The sequence below is a fragment of the Macaca fascicularis genome, chromosome 10 (assembly GCF_037993035.2).
Source record: "Macaca fascicularis isolate 582-1 chromosome 10, T2T-MFA8v1.1".
NCBI lineage: Eukaryota > Metazoa > Chordata > Mammalia > Primates > Cercopithecidae > Macaca > Macaca fascicularis.
The window spans coordinates 103306166-103323142 of NC_088384.1; the positions used below are offsets into that span (position 1 = coordinate 103306166).

A 16977-nucleotide genomic window follows, 5' to 3' on the forward strand; every position below is an offset into this window, starting at 1 on the left:
CTTTGGGAGGCAGAGGCAGGAGGACTGCTTGAGGCCAGGAGTTCGAGACCAGGCTAGGCAACATAGCAAGACCCCATGTCTACAAAAAGTACAAAAAGTAGCTGGGCTTGGTGGTGCATGCCTGTAATCCTAGCTACTTGGGAGGCCAAGGTAGGAGGATTGCTTGAGCCCAGGAGTTTGAGGCTGCAGTGAGCCATGACTGCATCACTGCACTCCAGACTGGGTAACAGCAAGATCCTGTCTCCAAAAAAAAAAATTTACTGGAGAAAGAACTAGAAAACTCTTTATACCTGTCTCTGTCTGGCAAGAGATCTGAAGTAGTTTAACAAAGAGAAATTATGGAGTAAAATAATTTTAAAAAAGAACAAGGAATGAGGAACATTAAAAGAAAAAGGAGGAGCACCTCTGCCCAGTCGCCCCACTATCTAGGAAGCAAGGAGCGTGTCTCTGCCCAGCCGCTGCACCATCTGGGAAGTGAGGAGCACCTCTGCCCGGCCCCCGCAACGTCTGGGAAGTGAGGAGTGCCTCTGTCTGGCCGCTGTGCAACCCTCCAGGTGTGAAGTGGCAGCCTTGTGTGTGCCCTCCCCAAGTCTGCATTTTCGACATTAAAGTTTACTTTTAAATTAAAAGTTTATTAAAAAAAAAAAAAAGAAAAGAAAAGAAAAATGCCAGGTATGAGGGCTTGCACCTGTAATCCAGCACTGTGGGAGGCCACGGTGGGAGGATCACTTGAGGTCAGGAGTTCAAGACTAGCCTGGCTAACATGATGAAATCCCGTCTCTACTAAAAATTTAAAAATTAGTCAGGCATGGTGGTGGGTGCCTGTAATCCCAGGTACTCAGGAGGCTGAGGCAGGAGAACACTTGAACCCAAGGAGGCGAAGGTTGCAGTGAGCCGAGACCGCACCACTGCACTCCAGCCTAGGCGACAGAGCAAGACTCTGTCTCAAAAAAAAAAAAAAAAAGAGAAAGCCCAGATTAAAGAGTTCCAGTAGGCAGGAATCAAGGACTTAACAGCTGACTTGCATGCAAATGTGACAGCAAAGCGGGAGGGATTTGAGGCCTCCCTCAGAATTTCCACTTTCAGAAATGAAGAAGCGTGCTAGATTCCAAAGGGAAAAGCCAGCCTTTTCAAGAATAAAGATGGAAATGTATCTCACAAAAATACTTTCCATGGCTACCCAAGTGACACGTTCATCAGTGTCCTCAATATTCCTATATACTACTAGATTACACAGTTACTGAAAAAATTTACAAAAGAGAACAAACTTTCTCTGTAAAAGCCTGGAGACGGCCGGGAACAGTGGCTCACACTTGTAATCCCTGCAATTGAGAGGCTGAGGTGGGCAGTTCCCTTGAGCTCACATTTGAGACCAGCCTGAGCAACATGGTGAAACCCTGTCTCTACTAAAAATATGAAAATTAGCCAGGCATGGTGGCACATGCTTGTAATTCCAGCTACTCAGGACGCTAAGGTGGGAGGATCGCTTGAGCCCAAGAGGCAGAGGTTGCAGTGAGCCGAGATCACGCCACCGCACTCCAGACTGGGCAAAAGAGCCAGACCTTATCTCAAAAAAATAAAATAAAAGCCCAGAGAGTAAATATTTCAGGCTTTGCAGGCCATACAGGCTCTGTTGCAAAAGCAGCCATGAACACTACATAAACAGATGGGTGTGGATGTGTTCCAGTAAAACTTTATTTGCAAACACAGGTGGGGGCCAGATTTGGCCTGAAAGCCGTAAAATCTGCCATCTTCTATACTAGTCAAGTGACTGCCAACCCTGGCTGCACACCAAAATTGCCTGTGAAGTTTTAGAAATTCCTGAGGCCTGAGCCCCATCCTCAGAGACTCTGACTCAACAGGCTGGGGGGAAGGCCTGGGCATCATGATGCCTTTGACAACCTTGCCAGGAGGTCAGGCGCAGTGGCTCATGCCTGTAACCCCAGCACTTTAGGAGGCCAAAGAGGGTGGATCACCTGAGGTCAGGAGTTCAAGACCAACCTGGCCAACATGGTGAAATTCCGTCTCTACTAAATATACAAAAATTAGCCAGGCGTGATGGCACATGCCTGTAATCCCAGCTACTTGGGAGGCTGAGGCAGGAGAATCACTTGAACCCAGGAGAAGGAGGCTGCAGTGAGCCGAGATCATACCATGACACTCCAGCCTGGGCAATAGAGTGAGACTCCATCTCAAACAAAACAAAACAAAACAAAAAAAAACAACAATAAACTTGCCAGGTGATCCTAATTGGCAGCTAAGGCTGAGAACCCCTGTATCAGACCAATCTTCTATGTGAGTACAGAAAACTCACCATTTGCCTTAACTCCTGTGTGTCTGTGTTAACAGGACCACCTTTCTAAACCTTAGGGTCCATAAAGAGACCTAAGACTTCACCTGAATAACTGAGCTCTGTGTGTGTGTGCACCTGCACGTCTACACATATGCCTACAGTAAATGCGACCCATTAACTTTAGCCTAAAAAGATTGAGCACTGGAATGTTCATAATCAAGAAAAATGCAAAAAAGGTAAATTACCTCATTTTACAAACTAAGGTTTCTCTGGTCAATAAGCTGCTGTTATGTTTATTCTTGTTAGAATAAACCACCAAATGGCTGGGCGGCCCAGGCCCTGGAAGCTGACCTTCAGGAGTTTAACCAAATGTAATAATCTTTCTTCAAACCTGCAGCTGCATTTGACGCTCCTCTCCTCCGCGGAGAGAAAAGAAGAGCTTCACTTTCTCATTTAGCTCATGTAGCTTATCGGGACTTCTTCCACCCCTGCCCTTCTATATCGGGAATATCTTCAGAATCCACCCTTGCTGCCAACATTTTGAACTTTTCAGCTGATATGAAGACAGCTTAGGCTATAAATGGAAACCAGGGATGAAAAATACTCACGCTAGAGAAAAAGGCACGATCTTATATTTCTGGAGGGAACATAAATCAGAACCACCTCTTTAGAGGGCAGTTGGGCGATACCTCTCAAAATGTCGCCGCATGTGGCCTCTGATGCTCAATTCCACTTCTAGGAATTTATCCTATGGATTACCCTCCCACGTGGGCAAAAGGGTTCTTCATTGCAGTTGTCTTCAATAGCAAAAATGGAAAGAAGTGTAGCGTCAGTAAGTAAGGCGCCTGAATAAATGTTACAGTTTACCTTTAAATGGAATTAAATACAGCTGCTAAAATGAAACGAAGGCTGATTTCTGTGTGTTGATATGAAAAGCCAACCTGTTTCATGAAAAAGCAACAACTGGTGGAGCACCTTAGCACTGCTGTAGGGGAGCCAAGAAGGAAATGGAACATAGCTGGGAATACTATACATTCTCAGGGTTTCTCAACAGTGGCACTATTGATATTTGGGTCCTGGATAAGTCTTTGTGGTGGGGGTGGGGTGGGGTTGAAAGGCTGTCCCGTGTGTTGTAGGATGTTTAGCAGCATCCTGGCCTCTACCCCCGATGCTACTAGCACCTATGTACCAGTTGTGACAATAAAAATATCTGCAGGCCGAGTACAGTGGCTCACGCCTGTAATCCCAGCATCTTGGGAGGCCAAGGTGGGCAGATCACTTGAGGTCAAGAGCTTGAGACAAGCCTGGCCAACATTGTGAAACCCCATCTCTACTAAAAATACAAACATTAGCTGGGCGTAGTGGCATGCGCCTGTAATCCCAGCTACTCAGGAGGCAGAATCAGGCAAAGGTTGCGGGGAGCCGAGATCGTGCCACTGCACAGCAGCTTGGGCAAACAGACCAATGGTCCATCTCAAAAAAATAAATAAAAGAAAAATAAAAATATCTCCAGACACTGCCAAATGTCACCTGGGAGATAAAAATCACTCAGAACTCATGCTGTATATCTAGAAGGGCTCTAGAAACTAAAAACTTGCAACAGTGGTGACATGTGGGAAGAGGGGTATAGAGACAGGTGGTCAGAGGTTATAGACACACTGGCCTTTCATGAAATGTCCTTCTATGCTTTGAAATTTTTGTTACCATATGTACTCATAACTTATAAAAACAAACTCTATAAAAGAAAAATTTAAGCACTTCTTTTTCCATTTAAAAAAAAAAAAAGAGACAGGGCCGGGCGTGGTAGCTCACACCCCAACACTTTGGGAAGCCGAGGCGGGTGTGTGTGTGTGTGTGTGTGTGTGTATATATATATACACACACACACACACACCATATACTCAGTATATATATACCATATACATCTACTCAGCATATATATACCATATACTGAGGTCAGGAGTTCAAGACCATCCTGGCCCACATGGTGTACTAAATACAAAAAATTAGCTGGGCCTGCTGGCGCATGCCTGTAATCTCAGCTGCTTGGGAGGCTGAGGCAGGAGAATCACCTGAACCCAGGAGGTGGAGGTTGCAGTGAGCTGAGATTGTACCACTGCACTCTAGCCTGGGCAACAAGAGCAAAGCTCTGTCTCAAAAAAAAAAAAAAAAAAAAAAGACAGATCTTTGTTCTAAAGCTGAACACAAACTACAATGGATGGACTTCCAGGAACTACAAAATGGCAGCTCCTTCAAGGGAGCAATATCATTTAGACAAGAGACCCTAGCTGGCCATGTGTGGTGGTTCACGCCTGTAATCCCAGCACTTTGGGAGGCTGAGGCAGGAGGATTGCTTGAGGCCAGGAATTTGAGACCAGCCTGGGAAACAGAACGAGACCCTGTCTCTATATTATTTAAGAGAGAGAGAGAGAGAGAGAGACCCTGGCAGACACTATCTTTCAGGCAAAGCCAAACAGAGATCTTCCCCACTTCATTCACTCTAAAGAAAATCAAGACAACATCTGAAAAATCTGGGCCCAGGCACACCATGTATGCTCTCAAAGAAGGCCCGACTTCCAAGATGCCGCTTTGTGCACAAAAAGAAAGGAGGCCTCCTGTCAGTAACAGTGGAGAAATAAACAGAAAGGCTTGGGGTGTGACGATGTTCCCTGGCCCTGCCTGCATCTTCAACAGAGCATCAAGGTGCATTTCTCTCACTAACAGAACTACTGACTGCTGAGTTTGTTCAGTTCAAAGTAAACACCCTCTGTGAATTAAGAGGAGATGGGATCAGCAGAGAAAGCAAACAGGAGTCTGGAAGAAGAAAAGGACCGGGCCCACCTCTTCTCTTCTAGTCTCAGAAACTCATTTCTATTTATGGCTTATTTATAATCACTGCTGAGTCATACAGGGTGCTCGTAATAATACACTGGGCTCAGCTCCTTGTTTTTTAGTGAGGAGAGGAGAGGCCCCAGAGAGCAAATGAGGGGAAACAGTGAATTAGCAACCAGGGCAAGCACCAGGTCTCTGTACAAACCTTTCCATCCTGTACCATATAGTCATATACCATACACACACACAAATACCATATACTATATACCACACATATATATACTCATATGCCATATACACAAATACATATGCTCACCATATACACACACACATACAAATACCATATATTCACATACCATATACACACTTACCATATACTCATATGCCATATACACATACATATACCCATATACCATATGCTCACCATATACACACATGCAAATACAATACACACATACATATATATTCATATACCATACACACATACGTATAATACATATACCCAGTATATACACACACCCATATACCATATACTCATTATATACCATACACATACATACATATACTCAAATATACCCAATATACCCATATACCATATACACACATACATATGCTCATACCATATAGCCAATATACATACATATACCATATACACACATACATATACTAAAATACCATATACCTATATACCGTATATTCTTTTTTTTTTTTTTTTTTTGAGACGGAGTCTTGCTCTGTCACCCAGGCTGGAGTGCAGTGGCCGGATCTCAGCTCACTGCAAGCTCCGCCTCCCGGGTTTACGCCATTCTCCTGCCTCAGCCTCCCGAGTAGCTGGGACTACAGGCGCCTGCCACCTCGCCCGGCTATTTTTTTGTATTTTTTAGTAGAGACGGGGTTTCACCGTGTTAGCCGGGATCGTCTCTCGATCTCCTGACCTCGTGATCCGCCCGTCTCGGCCTCCCAAAGTGCTGGGATTACAGGCTTGAGCCACCGCGCCCGGCCATATACCATATATTCTTAATTACAGTATAACAGCATAATATAATTATAGTATAGTATAAATAAAAAACTAACAACCTATGGATTGTTTTTGTATTGTTGGTTGTATGTGTTTGTCTGGCCCAGATAGAGTTTTGGGGTTTTGTTTTTGTTTTTGTACCACAGGGTCTCACTCTGTCACCCAGGCTGGAATGCAGTGATGCAGTCATAGCTCACTGCAACCCTGAACTCCTGGGCTCAAGCAATCCTCCTGCCTCAGCCTCCCAACGTGCAGGAATTACAGACATGAGCCACCAAGCCTAGCCAGTTTTTGTTTCTAATGAAATTGACTGCCAGCTTTTAAAAACTAGGAGAGTTCCTGTAATAATCTAGAGTCCTGTTTTTCTTGACAATTCAGTCTGGCAATGCGGGTTAAGCTGGCAAAAGCCATATCCTTTACAAATTCCAAAACTTCACCCTATTCCCTGGCCCCAAAAAAAGCTGACGTATCCAATAGGCACAGGAGACATTTAGGTATCTCAGCTAAGAGCTCAAGCTTTGCAGCAGACAGGCCTGGGCCCAAAGGCCGAACTCTACCACAAACCATGGTTGATCCTTGGGTAGGTAACTTGCTTCTCTGTGCCCCAGTTTACACTTCTGTGAAGCAGAGATATCACCTACTTTAAAAGGTTGTTGTAATTTTTTTAAAAAAAATAGTTTTAATTTACAGAGAGTAAAATTCACTTTTGGGGGAATAAAGTTCTATGAGTCATAACACCTGCATAGATTCCTGTAACCACCACCACACGAAAACACAGAGCAAGTCCATCTCCCAAAGAATCCCCTCCCAATGTGTAGGCAAACCCTCCTCCACTCCAACCCCCGGCTATCACTGATCTGTTCCCTATCTCTGTAATTCTGCCTTTTCTGATATATATTTTTTTTAAATCCTGTTTTGTTAGCTACAATAATTTCATCATTATCCAGGGTGCTCCCTTTCATTCTCCCTGTCTGTGGAAAGTATTTCCATGGCTGACAGACAGAATCAAGCCCCATAAAGCATTTGCTCAGTCATTTGCCCATAGCATTTTCCCATAAAGCTGGGCAGTCACTGAGAATTCCTTAACATTGCCCTCTTTGTTCTGATCTCCTCCCCACCCACAGCACTTCCATCAGTCCCTGGCTGATCCTCTTCCCGTTAGGTCATTGCAATCGCAGCCCACAAAGCGCCCACATTCCCAATGCTCTTGTTCTTGCTGACGAAGATAAGAAGTGTGTCCTGGGACCGGAAGAGCTTCCAGGGGAGACACAAGAGGGCCTCGGTTCCCCTGGTGCCCACACACCACCATGCCTGCCCACCAAGACACATGACAGGAAGAAAACTTTCACTCTCACAACAGATCAAGCCAAACTGAAAGACCCACAGTGTCACGAGGAAGCCCAATGACCACCCGGTTTCAGGAAAGAGCTATTCTTGACAAGCATGACTGGCAGAGAGGAAATGTCACTGTGAGAACGCCTCCAAACAGCATTTCTTTTCGGGGTGTGGAGGTGGAAGGAGGGTATAAGAAAGCAAACCACATACTTGGGAACAATGAATGTTCCCAAGGAAGCACATGGGTCCCTTTTCACTCAAGTGAGGAACCAACCAGTTGATCTGAATTGGAGCCCTGAAAGCAACTGCCCTGACTATTCTATTACATCTGAGCTGTACTCACAGATGAGCCAGGATTGGAGCCAGGCTGTGTTCCGGCCCTGCTGCCTCTGGGATCCTGGGCACCCCATGCCTCCTCTCCAGACCTCCCTCAGTTTCTCCATCTGAAAATGGCACTGTAGGACAAGATGGACCTGGAAGGCACCAACCACCAAAGGCGTGGAATTCACACGAGCGTTACTGGGCACAGGTGTCTGCCCTTTCTTTCTGAAACCCCCTTACTGGAGCTTCAGGGCAACACACTCCCCTGGTGTGGCTCCTCCACCCCTTGCTTTGCTTCTCCTCCTCGACCAGAATTCAGGGCCTCACTGCTGCTCATTGCTCTACTCCTGACTCGCAACCTCAGTAAGCCAATGGGGCTGGAGTCTTTGCTGAGTGAGGCTGTCCTATGCACTGGGGGATAATTAGCAGAAACTCTGGCCACCAATCATTAGATGCCAGCAGCGTCCCCATCACCCCCTCAAAGTCATGAGAACTACCACTCTAACCCAATCCCACGTACACATCGAGATTCCCAGAATTATACCTCCTGCCTGAACCCGGCCACAGGGCACCCTAATTCCTGCCTCCAGCTACCCTACTGACCTCTCCACCTAGGGGTGTAACAGCAACTCAAATTTACAGAATCTAAACTGGATCCTTGACTTATCCTGCCATACCCAGATCTGTCAGCACAATTACTGACGCAATCTAGAAATTCTCTGTTGTGGGGCCTGTTCTACATGTTGTAGGATGTTTGGTGGTATCCCTGGCCTCTCTCCATTAGGTGCCAGGAGCACCCCAACCCCAGATGTGACAACCAAAAATGTCTCCAAACATTGCCAGGGGGTGGGGAAGTATTACAGAATTATCCCCAGATGAGAATGGCTGACTGATGTGGACTATTTGAAACACAGCTCCGACGGCTTCCTCTGAGATGTGAAGTCCATTCACATCCCTCCTGCGCTGAACCCTCCACGCCAGGGTCTGTAAGGTCTGTACTGTCTCTGACTCCACGGACTGGCCTCACCCTCACTCACTGGGATGCAGCCACCCTGGCCTCCTTGCTAATCCTACAACGCACCCAGTTACTCCTATAAGCACACCAACTTAATCCTTACCCTAGAGTCTTTAATCTCTTATGCCTTCTACAATCTTTTTCCTACTGATACTGGCATGGCTGATTTTTCTTGTCATGTAAACTTCAGCTCAAATATCACCTCTCAAAGAGGCCCTGTTTAACCCCTCCACCTAAGGAACTGTGACATCTGCCTCGCAACTTGCCCATCTCTCACCTCACCACATTACCTTCCAGACATCCATCGTGGTGTGAACTGTCTATCTTGGTGTGAACTGTCTCTCATACTGTGAACTGCCTTGTTATTTGTCTTTATTATTTTCTCTATCTTTCTAAAAACCCAACCTCTACAAGAGCAGGTCCTTAGCTGACTTGCTTTCCACTCTATCTCCATGCCTAGAATAGTGCACAGCACATAACAGATGTTCAAGAAAAATCAGCACTGAGGATGCAATGAATCAATCAATAACAAATCAATAGCAGCTGGGTACAGTGGCTCATGCCTGTAATCCCAGCACTTTGGGAGGCTGAGGCATGTGGATCACCTGAGGTCAGGAGTTCGAGGCCAGCCTGACCAACATGGAGAAACCCCGTCTCTACTAAAAATACAAAATTAGCCTGGCGTGGTGGCGCATGCCTGTAATCCCAGCTACTCGGAAGGCTCAGGCAGGAGAATCGCTTAAACCTGGGAGGTGGAAGCTGTGGTGAGCTGAGATCACACCATTGCACTCCAGCCTGGGCAACAAGAGCGAAACTCCATCTCCAAAAAAAGAAGAAGAAGAAGGAGGAATCAATAATGGGCCAGGTGCCGTGACTCATGCCTGTCATCTCAGCACTTTGGGAGGCTAAGGTGGGAGGGCTGCTTGAGGCCAAGAGTTCAAGACCAGCCTAGGCAACACAGCAAGACCCAACCACTACAAACCATTAGCTGAGTATGTAGCTAAAAACTAGCTAGGCCTGTAGTCCTAGCTACTCAGGGAGGGTGAGGCAGGAAATAGCTTGAGCCCAGGAGTTCAAGGTTGCACTGAACTATGATTACACCACTGCACTCCAGCCTGGGTGACACAGTGAGATTCCATCTCTAAAAAAAGAGTTATTATTATTATCACCATCATCATCATCATCATCATCATCATCATCATCATCCAGGGAATAAAGACCAGAGTGTAAGAATTAGAAGAAGAGAATTAAGGAATATCAGAGTATGCTGCACGTAGGAAAGGTAAGTACTGATTCCTCCTACTTGCTTCTGTGCCATGGGTATAATTTACAAATAGAACAGGGTTAATGTGGTCAAGGGCAAATGAGGTGGAAACACTGGCCTGGATAAAAGCACTTTGGGCCGGGCATGGTGGTTTATGCCCGTCATCCCATTACTTTTGGAGGCAGAGGTGGGTGGATCACCTGAGGTCAGGGGTTTGAGACCAGCCTGGCCAACATGGTGAAACTCTGTCTCCGCTAAAAATACAAAACTTAGCCAGGTGGGGTGGCACATTCCTGTAATCTTAGCTACTCAGGAGGCTGAGGCAGGAGAATTGCTTCAACCCAGGAGGCATACACTGCAGGGAGCAGAGATCGCACGCACCATTGCACTCTAGCCTGGGCAACAAGAGCGAAACTCCTTCTCAAAAAACAAAAGTAATTTGTATGTCAATAAGCCCCAGGAAAGTCCGTCCTTGTTCTTTTCACAGATCTTTTATCACCTTCATCCACTGAAACTTTTGCATTTTTTGCATACAGAAAAGAGTTGAAGGTTCAAGAACCACATACAAAAGAGGATACGTCATTTGCAAAAATATCCACAGAAAGATGCTGGCAAAAATTCCAACTGACCCAGGTTCAGATTCAGGATGCTGCCAGTGGTGGAGGTTTTGTCCGTTTTCGTCGTGATAGGAGTTGACAGTTGAGGAGAGAAGGGCTTTGGGCTGCCGGATAAACTCCCTGCTTGTCCCGTCTTGGTGGAGGCTGGTGAAGCTGAAAAAGTATGGCAGTGTTAAAAGACAGGTTTACAAATAAGTAAAATGCGTAGGTGTGGCGTAGGGAGAGAATGGAGAGATTATGAAATTGTGTTTGATTTCAACAAGGCCGCTACAGCATCACGGATGGGGTGGAGTGGGGCGTGGCAGGTTGGCCATTCATTTTCAGCAAAGGGCTTTAACCCGACATGAAACCGTTAAAGCCACAAATGAAGACGGTCTCCCCAGTTACTCTATTAAGCACAAAGCTCTAAGACAAATCGGCTAAGCTGCCACTGAAATTGGTTTGGCCCATTCACGGGTATAAATCTCAACATAAATAGCGATTAAACCAACCCCCACATGGTCCAGATGCAGAAAACGGGAGCCAGACTTACAAATGCTTGTCATTCGTTTGTGGAAAGACACCATGGCCAGCTCGCATGCAGCCGCTGCACCTGCCAGGGACCAACTTGGTCCCTTGGGAAATCTCCAGCTCCCATTTCAAAAGTTCTTGAGGCTGTGTAAAGCCAAACCCAGTACCAGATGCAGTGAGGGAGACGTTGGTAAATTATGTCCTTCTTTACCGTATTTCAAACTTTTACGGGAGGAGAGAGAACTGTACCTATGCCTAAGGCTTTTAAAAATACCTTAAAATGACCTACAACCTGCTTCTCCTCTGCCTTATGTCACAGGGCTAGGACAAGAAACCACTTACGTTTAAAAAAGCAAGCATTCATAGGGGCCAACGAGCGTCCCAAAGATCCTTCAAATCCTGCCCCTTTGCCCTTGCCCCTCCATGGTGGTGGGACTGTCCTGTTAATGCCTCTTAGGTCCATTTAAAAACAGCTGGGACTAAAGGCATCGCTGACAACAATGACAGCCAACTCTTCCAAGAAGAGCAAGAAACATTCTGAGGTGATCTGGTGCTTGAAAGAAATTTCTGGATGGCAAATTGGAGCTAGGAACTGAGACTTCCCAGGGTCTTCGAAAATGCTGGGACACTTGTGTGGGCACTTGCCTCAGTTTCCTCACCTGACAAATTAGAAAACTCAGAACAAGGCTTCAGTGTGTTAAAACTCACACATCACTCGGCTGGTGAATCCAAGTGAGCTAGGCAGCTCTGATGCCAGGACCTGCCTGCATTACTGTTAATGTAATATAGTGGGAAAGACTCCAGACGTAAAGAGGCCTGGATTCAAGCACGGATCAGAAGCCAGACACCGTGGATTCAAGCTCTGGCTCAGCTGCTGCCCTGCTGTGTAACCCTGGGCCAGTTACTGGCACCTCTGCCTCTCTCTTCCTGGCAACAGCAAAGAGAGACACTAATAATATGATACAAAGGGACAATAACAGTAGCTACATCTCATCAGGCTGCTGTGAGGATTAAATCAATCATCTGAACAGTGCCTGGCATCCAGTAAGTACTCTGTTACTTGCTATTAAAGTGGTTTTATTTTCTATTTTCCCATTAACCTCCAGGGCTTTGGGGTTATCCTCTGAACCACTGATTCTCAGCTATGAGCAGTTCTTCTCTCCAGGGCACACTGGGCATTGCATCCAGACGTTTTAAGAGAGTGGGGGGTTGCTACTGGCATCTAGGAGCTAGAGACTAAAAAGGTGCTAAATCTTCTACAATGCACACAGCGGCCCCCAACAAGAAAGAGTTATCTGGCCCCGAACATCAACAGTGCTGAAACTGACACACCACATAGGGATGAAGTAGGCATGCAGCTGGGAATCCTCTTCCTCATCCGGAAATGAGAAGGGAGTGAGGATCAATGTCTTTGATCTATGTCAATTGGTGCCCAGCAAGTGCTCAATAAATATGAGAAATTGTTTTAAGAAATAAGTTTTCTTTGTTTTTGTTTTTTTTGAGATGGAGTCTCACTCTGTCACCCAGACTGGAGTGCAGTTGTGCCATCTCGGCTCACTGAAACCTCTGCCTCCTGGATTCAAGTGATTCTTCTGCCTCAGCCTCCTGAATAGCTAGAATTTCAGGCTCCTGCTACCACACCCAGCTATTTTTTGTATTTTTAGTAGTGACAGGGTTTCACCATGTTGGCCAGGCTGGTCTGGAATTCCTGGCCTCAAACCATGCGCCCACCTCAGCCTCCCAAAGTGCAGGGATTACAGGCATGAGCCACTGTGCCCAGCCTAGAATTAAGTTTTTAAAACAATAAATCTGTTTTACTGCAAGAATTAATAGAATTGGCCTAGCACACGGCATGCCACATTCCTTCACTGGGGGGTTGCTATTATTACTAGTCCTCTCACTGGTACTGTAAGAAGTAGAACTGAAGTGTTTGTTACACAAAGAAACAAGAAAAGGCCAGCTGTGGTGGTTCACCCCTGTAATCCCAGCACCTTGGGAGGCTGAGGTGGGAGGATCACTTGAGTCGGAAGTTCGAAACCAGCCTGGGAAACATGGCGAAACCTCGTCTCAACTAAAAATACAAAAAATTTAGCCGGGCATGGTGGCACATGCCTGTAGTCCCAGCTACTTGGGAGACCCAGCTACTTGGGAGACTGAGATGGGAGGATCCATTGAGCCTGGGAGGTCAAGACCGCAGTGAGCCGTGATCATGCCACTGCACTCCAGCCTGGGACAGAGAGGGAGATCCTGTCTCAAAAAAAAAAGAGAATATATGAAAATAAAGGCATTTTAAGAGAAGTATTACCAATAAAATCTTTAGCATTCGAATTTTTAACATTATCAATTCATTTATGTTCTACCTCATTCCAAAAGCAATTTGCAGCTGCTCAAATATCTGTGTAATACATTTCCCTTGAGGATTCAAGATCGTGGCTTCTCTAATTGTATTCCTAATTGTATTCCCGTAAGCAAGCTAGCAAGGTCTAACAGGAAGGGCCTTCCTATACTATCGAGTACCCTGCTTGGGACTGCAGAGAACTTTGACAAGGACGCCAAACCCTAAAGGGTAGCAGGAACAAATAAACAAACAAAAGCAAGCAAAGATGCCGTTGGGCATAGAACACAGCCAAGTGAATCCACATAGAACACAGCCAAGTGAATCCACATTTTCCTGCTCGACAGGTCAAGTTTGATTGTTTGTTTGTTTGTTTGTTTTGAGACAAGTCTTGCTCTGTTGCCAAGGCTGGAATGCAGTGGGGCGATCTCAGCTCACTGCAACCTCTGCCTGCCAGGTTCAAGCAATTCTCCTGCCTCAGCTTCCCAAGTAGCTGAGGCTACAGGTGTGTGCGCCACCATGCCCAGCTAATCTTTTTGTATTTTTAGTAGAGACGGGGTTTTGCCACGTTGGCCAAGCTGATCTCGAACTCCTGACCTCAGGTGATCCACCTGCCTCGACCTCCCAAAGTGCTAGGATTACAGGTGTGAGCCACCATACCCAGCCTATTTTTATAATTCTGTATATACATTCATGTGTGCTAAAAAAATAGTAACTAGAACAAGCCTTTAGTTTGAGATATATTTCCTTTGTTAATAAACAAGTGTTGAGATTTAAGAGGTATGTTCTAAATATTAAAAAATGGTTTTAAGCATAGCACTTGGATATGGCAAGAACAAGCGTGGCGGGAAAACACTGGCTTCCCATGGAGATGGGTCTGGTTCATGCTCCCTAGCCAGTAAAGGGCAGGGCCCATTCTCCTAAGGCATCTGGGACTGCAAAGCTTCATGGAGTCAGGAAAAGGACATAGATGACAATCACTAGCAACCCACAAGCCTCACACCGCAAAACCCTCCTCTGCATCTCCCTGAGAAACAGGTCTCCTATGTCTACCTCCTAGTGCCACCAATCCTACCTCCCTCATCTGTGAAACACCCTGCACCTTCCTTGTCCTCCCAATATCATGGATGCCATGGCCACCCACCCAGTGACTCAAGGCCAAGCATACCTGGATCATTCTTTTTTTGGGGGACGGGAAGGGTGGCGGGGGGAGAGATGGAGTTTCACTCTTGTTGCCCAAGCTGCAGTGCAATGCTGAGATCTCAGCTCACAGCAACCTCCACCTCCCGGGTTCAAACGATTCTCCTGCCTCAACCTCACAAGTAGCTGGGATTACAGGCACCCGCCACCATGCCCAGCTAATTTTTGTATTTTTAGTAGAGATGGGGGTTTCACCATGTTGGCCAGGCTGATCTCGAACTGGTAACCTCAGGTGATCTACCCACTTCGGCCTCCCAAAGTGCTTGGGATTACAGGTGTCAGCCACTACATCCAGCCCATTCTTAATTCCTCCTTTGCTCTCATGCCTGAACTACCCAACTCTTCAGCAAGGTCTCTGCACTCCTCTTCCTAAACATATCCTACATCTCTGCGCTCATCTCCACTTCCACTGCTATCACCCTAGTCCATGCAGTCTCAACAGGGACCGTGTGGCCCCCAATGGGGCAAAAATAATTCTTGGGGCGGTGAAAAAATCTTACTATTCCGTTTATGTACAAAGCACGTGTGTGTGTGTGTGTGTGTGTGTGTGTGTGTGTGTGTGTGTGCGCATAGACAGTACATAAACAGATCTACAATATTTTCAAATTTCATGAGAGTCCATTCTTAGGTAAGTATCTGCCCAAAATTGAAAATAGGTACCCAAACAAATCCTTGGATACGAATGTGCACAGCAGCACTATTCACAATAGGCAAGAGGCAGAAACAACCGACTGTCCATCAATGGACAAACTGAGGTAGCCACACAATCGAATGTTACTGAGTCACAAAAGGAACGAAGTTCTGATATGTGCTGCAGTATGGCTGACTTAAAAACATGATGCTGAGTCAAGGAAACCAGACACAAAAGGCCCGTGTTCTTTCATTTCACTGAAACAAAATACCCAGAATAGGTAAGTTAATTCAAACAGAACAAAAATTGGTGGTTGTCAGGGGCAGGCTGTGGGGTGAGAGGTAGTGGTGGAATTTTGTGGGGGACGGGGAGTGGCTGTTTAGTGGGTACAGGGTTTTATTTTGGAGTGTCAGAAATGTTTTAGAACTAGATAGAGGTGATGGCTGCACAGCACTGTGAATGCACTAAATGCCACTGATCTGTTTAAAATGGTAAATTTTATGTTATGTGAATTTGACCTCAATTTTTTAAAAGATCTCAAGAGGAGTAATTACGAAGAAAATGTCTAAAATGGTGTGGGGCGGGGGAGGGGGGGCCGGCGCGGCAATTTAAACACTAGGCAACACTGCCCTGCCCATCATTTCCCACAGAGACCCCGTAAGCACTTCCCACAGGTCTCCCCACCACGTGCACGGCACCCTTCTCCCAGGGCACTCTCCACACAGCAGCCAGGGCAGAACCCCTGAAATGACGGCATATTGCTCCATCACCTAAAACCATCCAGAGTCACCTCATTCCCCAGAATAAAATGGCCCTGAAAGAGCAGGATCTGCGCTGGCCAGCAGGCGTCCAGGATACCTCTGGATGCTTATCAGGTGCCTAATATATTTATTGAATGAGCAGTGCATAAAATAGTTGAAAAAGGAGGTGTCCATTTCTCTTTTCACTACTATGGTCATGATAAGCAATAAACAATGACGAGGCCGGTCACGGTGAGTCACTACTGGTCCAGCACTTTGGGAGGTGGAGGCAGACGCATCACTTGGGGTCAGGAGTTTGAGACCAGCCTGGCCAACATGGTGAAGCCCCATCTCTATTAAAAATACAAAAACTAGTCGGGCGTGGTAGTGCACAGCTGTAACCCCAGCTGTTCAAGAGGCTGAGACAGGAGAATCGCCTGAACCTGGGATGCGGAGGTGGCAGTGAGCCGAGACTGCACCACTGCACTCCAGCCTGAGTGACAGAGACTCCGTCTCAAAAAAAAAAAACAAACAAACAAACAAACAAAAAAACCAGAAACAATGACAACCAGATAAAACCTTTTTCATACAAAAAATATCAAATTAAACAAGCTCCCCAATGTTATACATCAACTAAAAACAAAATGCTTGCTAAGAGAGTGATTAACAATCCGAAGAAGAGATATGACAAGGGCTGGTGCAGTGGCTCACACCTGTAATCCCAGCACTTTGGGAGGCCAAGGAGGACAGATCACCTGAGGTCAGGAGTTCGAGACCAGCCTGGCCAACATGGCAAAACCCCATCTCTACTAAATATACAAAAATCAGCCAGGTGTGGTGGCACATGCCTGTAATCCCAGCTACTT

General features: G+C 46.1%; 1 protein-coding gene across 50 annotated transcripts in view; it reads right to left on the reverse strand.

Annotated features, from left to right (window-relative positions):
• The window catches only part of ZMYND8 (zinc finger MYND-type containing 8), a 148137-nt gene that overhangs the window by 41705 nt on the left and 89455 nt on the right, over positions 1 to 16977 (reverse strand). For all 50 annotated transcript variants that reach the window (XM_005569295.4, XM_074005495.1, XM_015429936.4 and 47 more), the window contains one exon: positions 10708 to 10848. In XM_005569295.4, coding sequence (XP_005569352.2) covers positions 10708 to 10848 — 141 coding nt within the window. The remainder of the gene's footprint in view (positions 1 to 10707; positions 10849 to 16977) is intronic.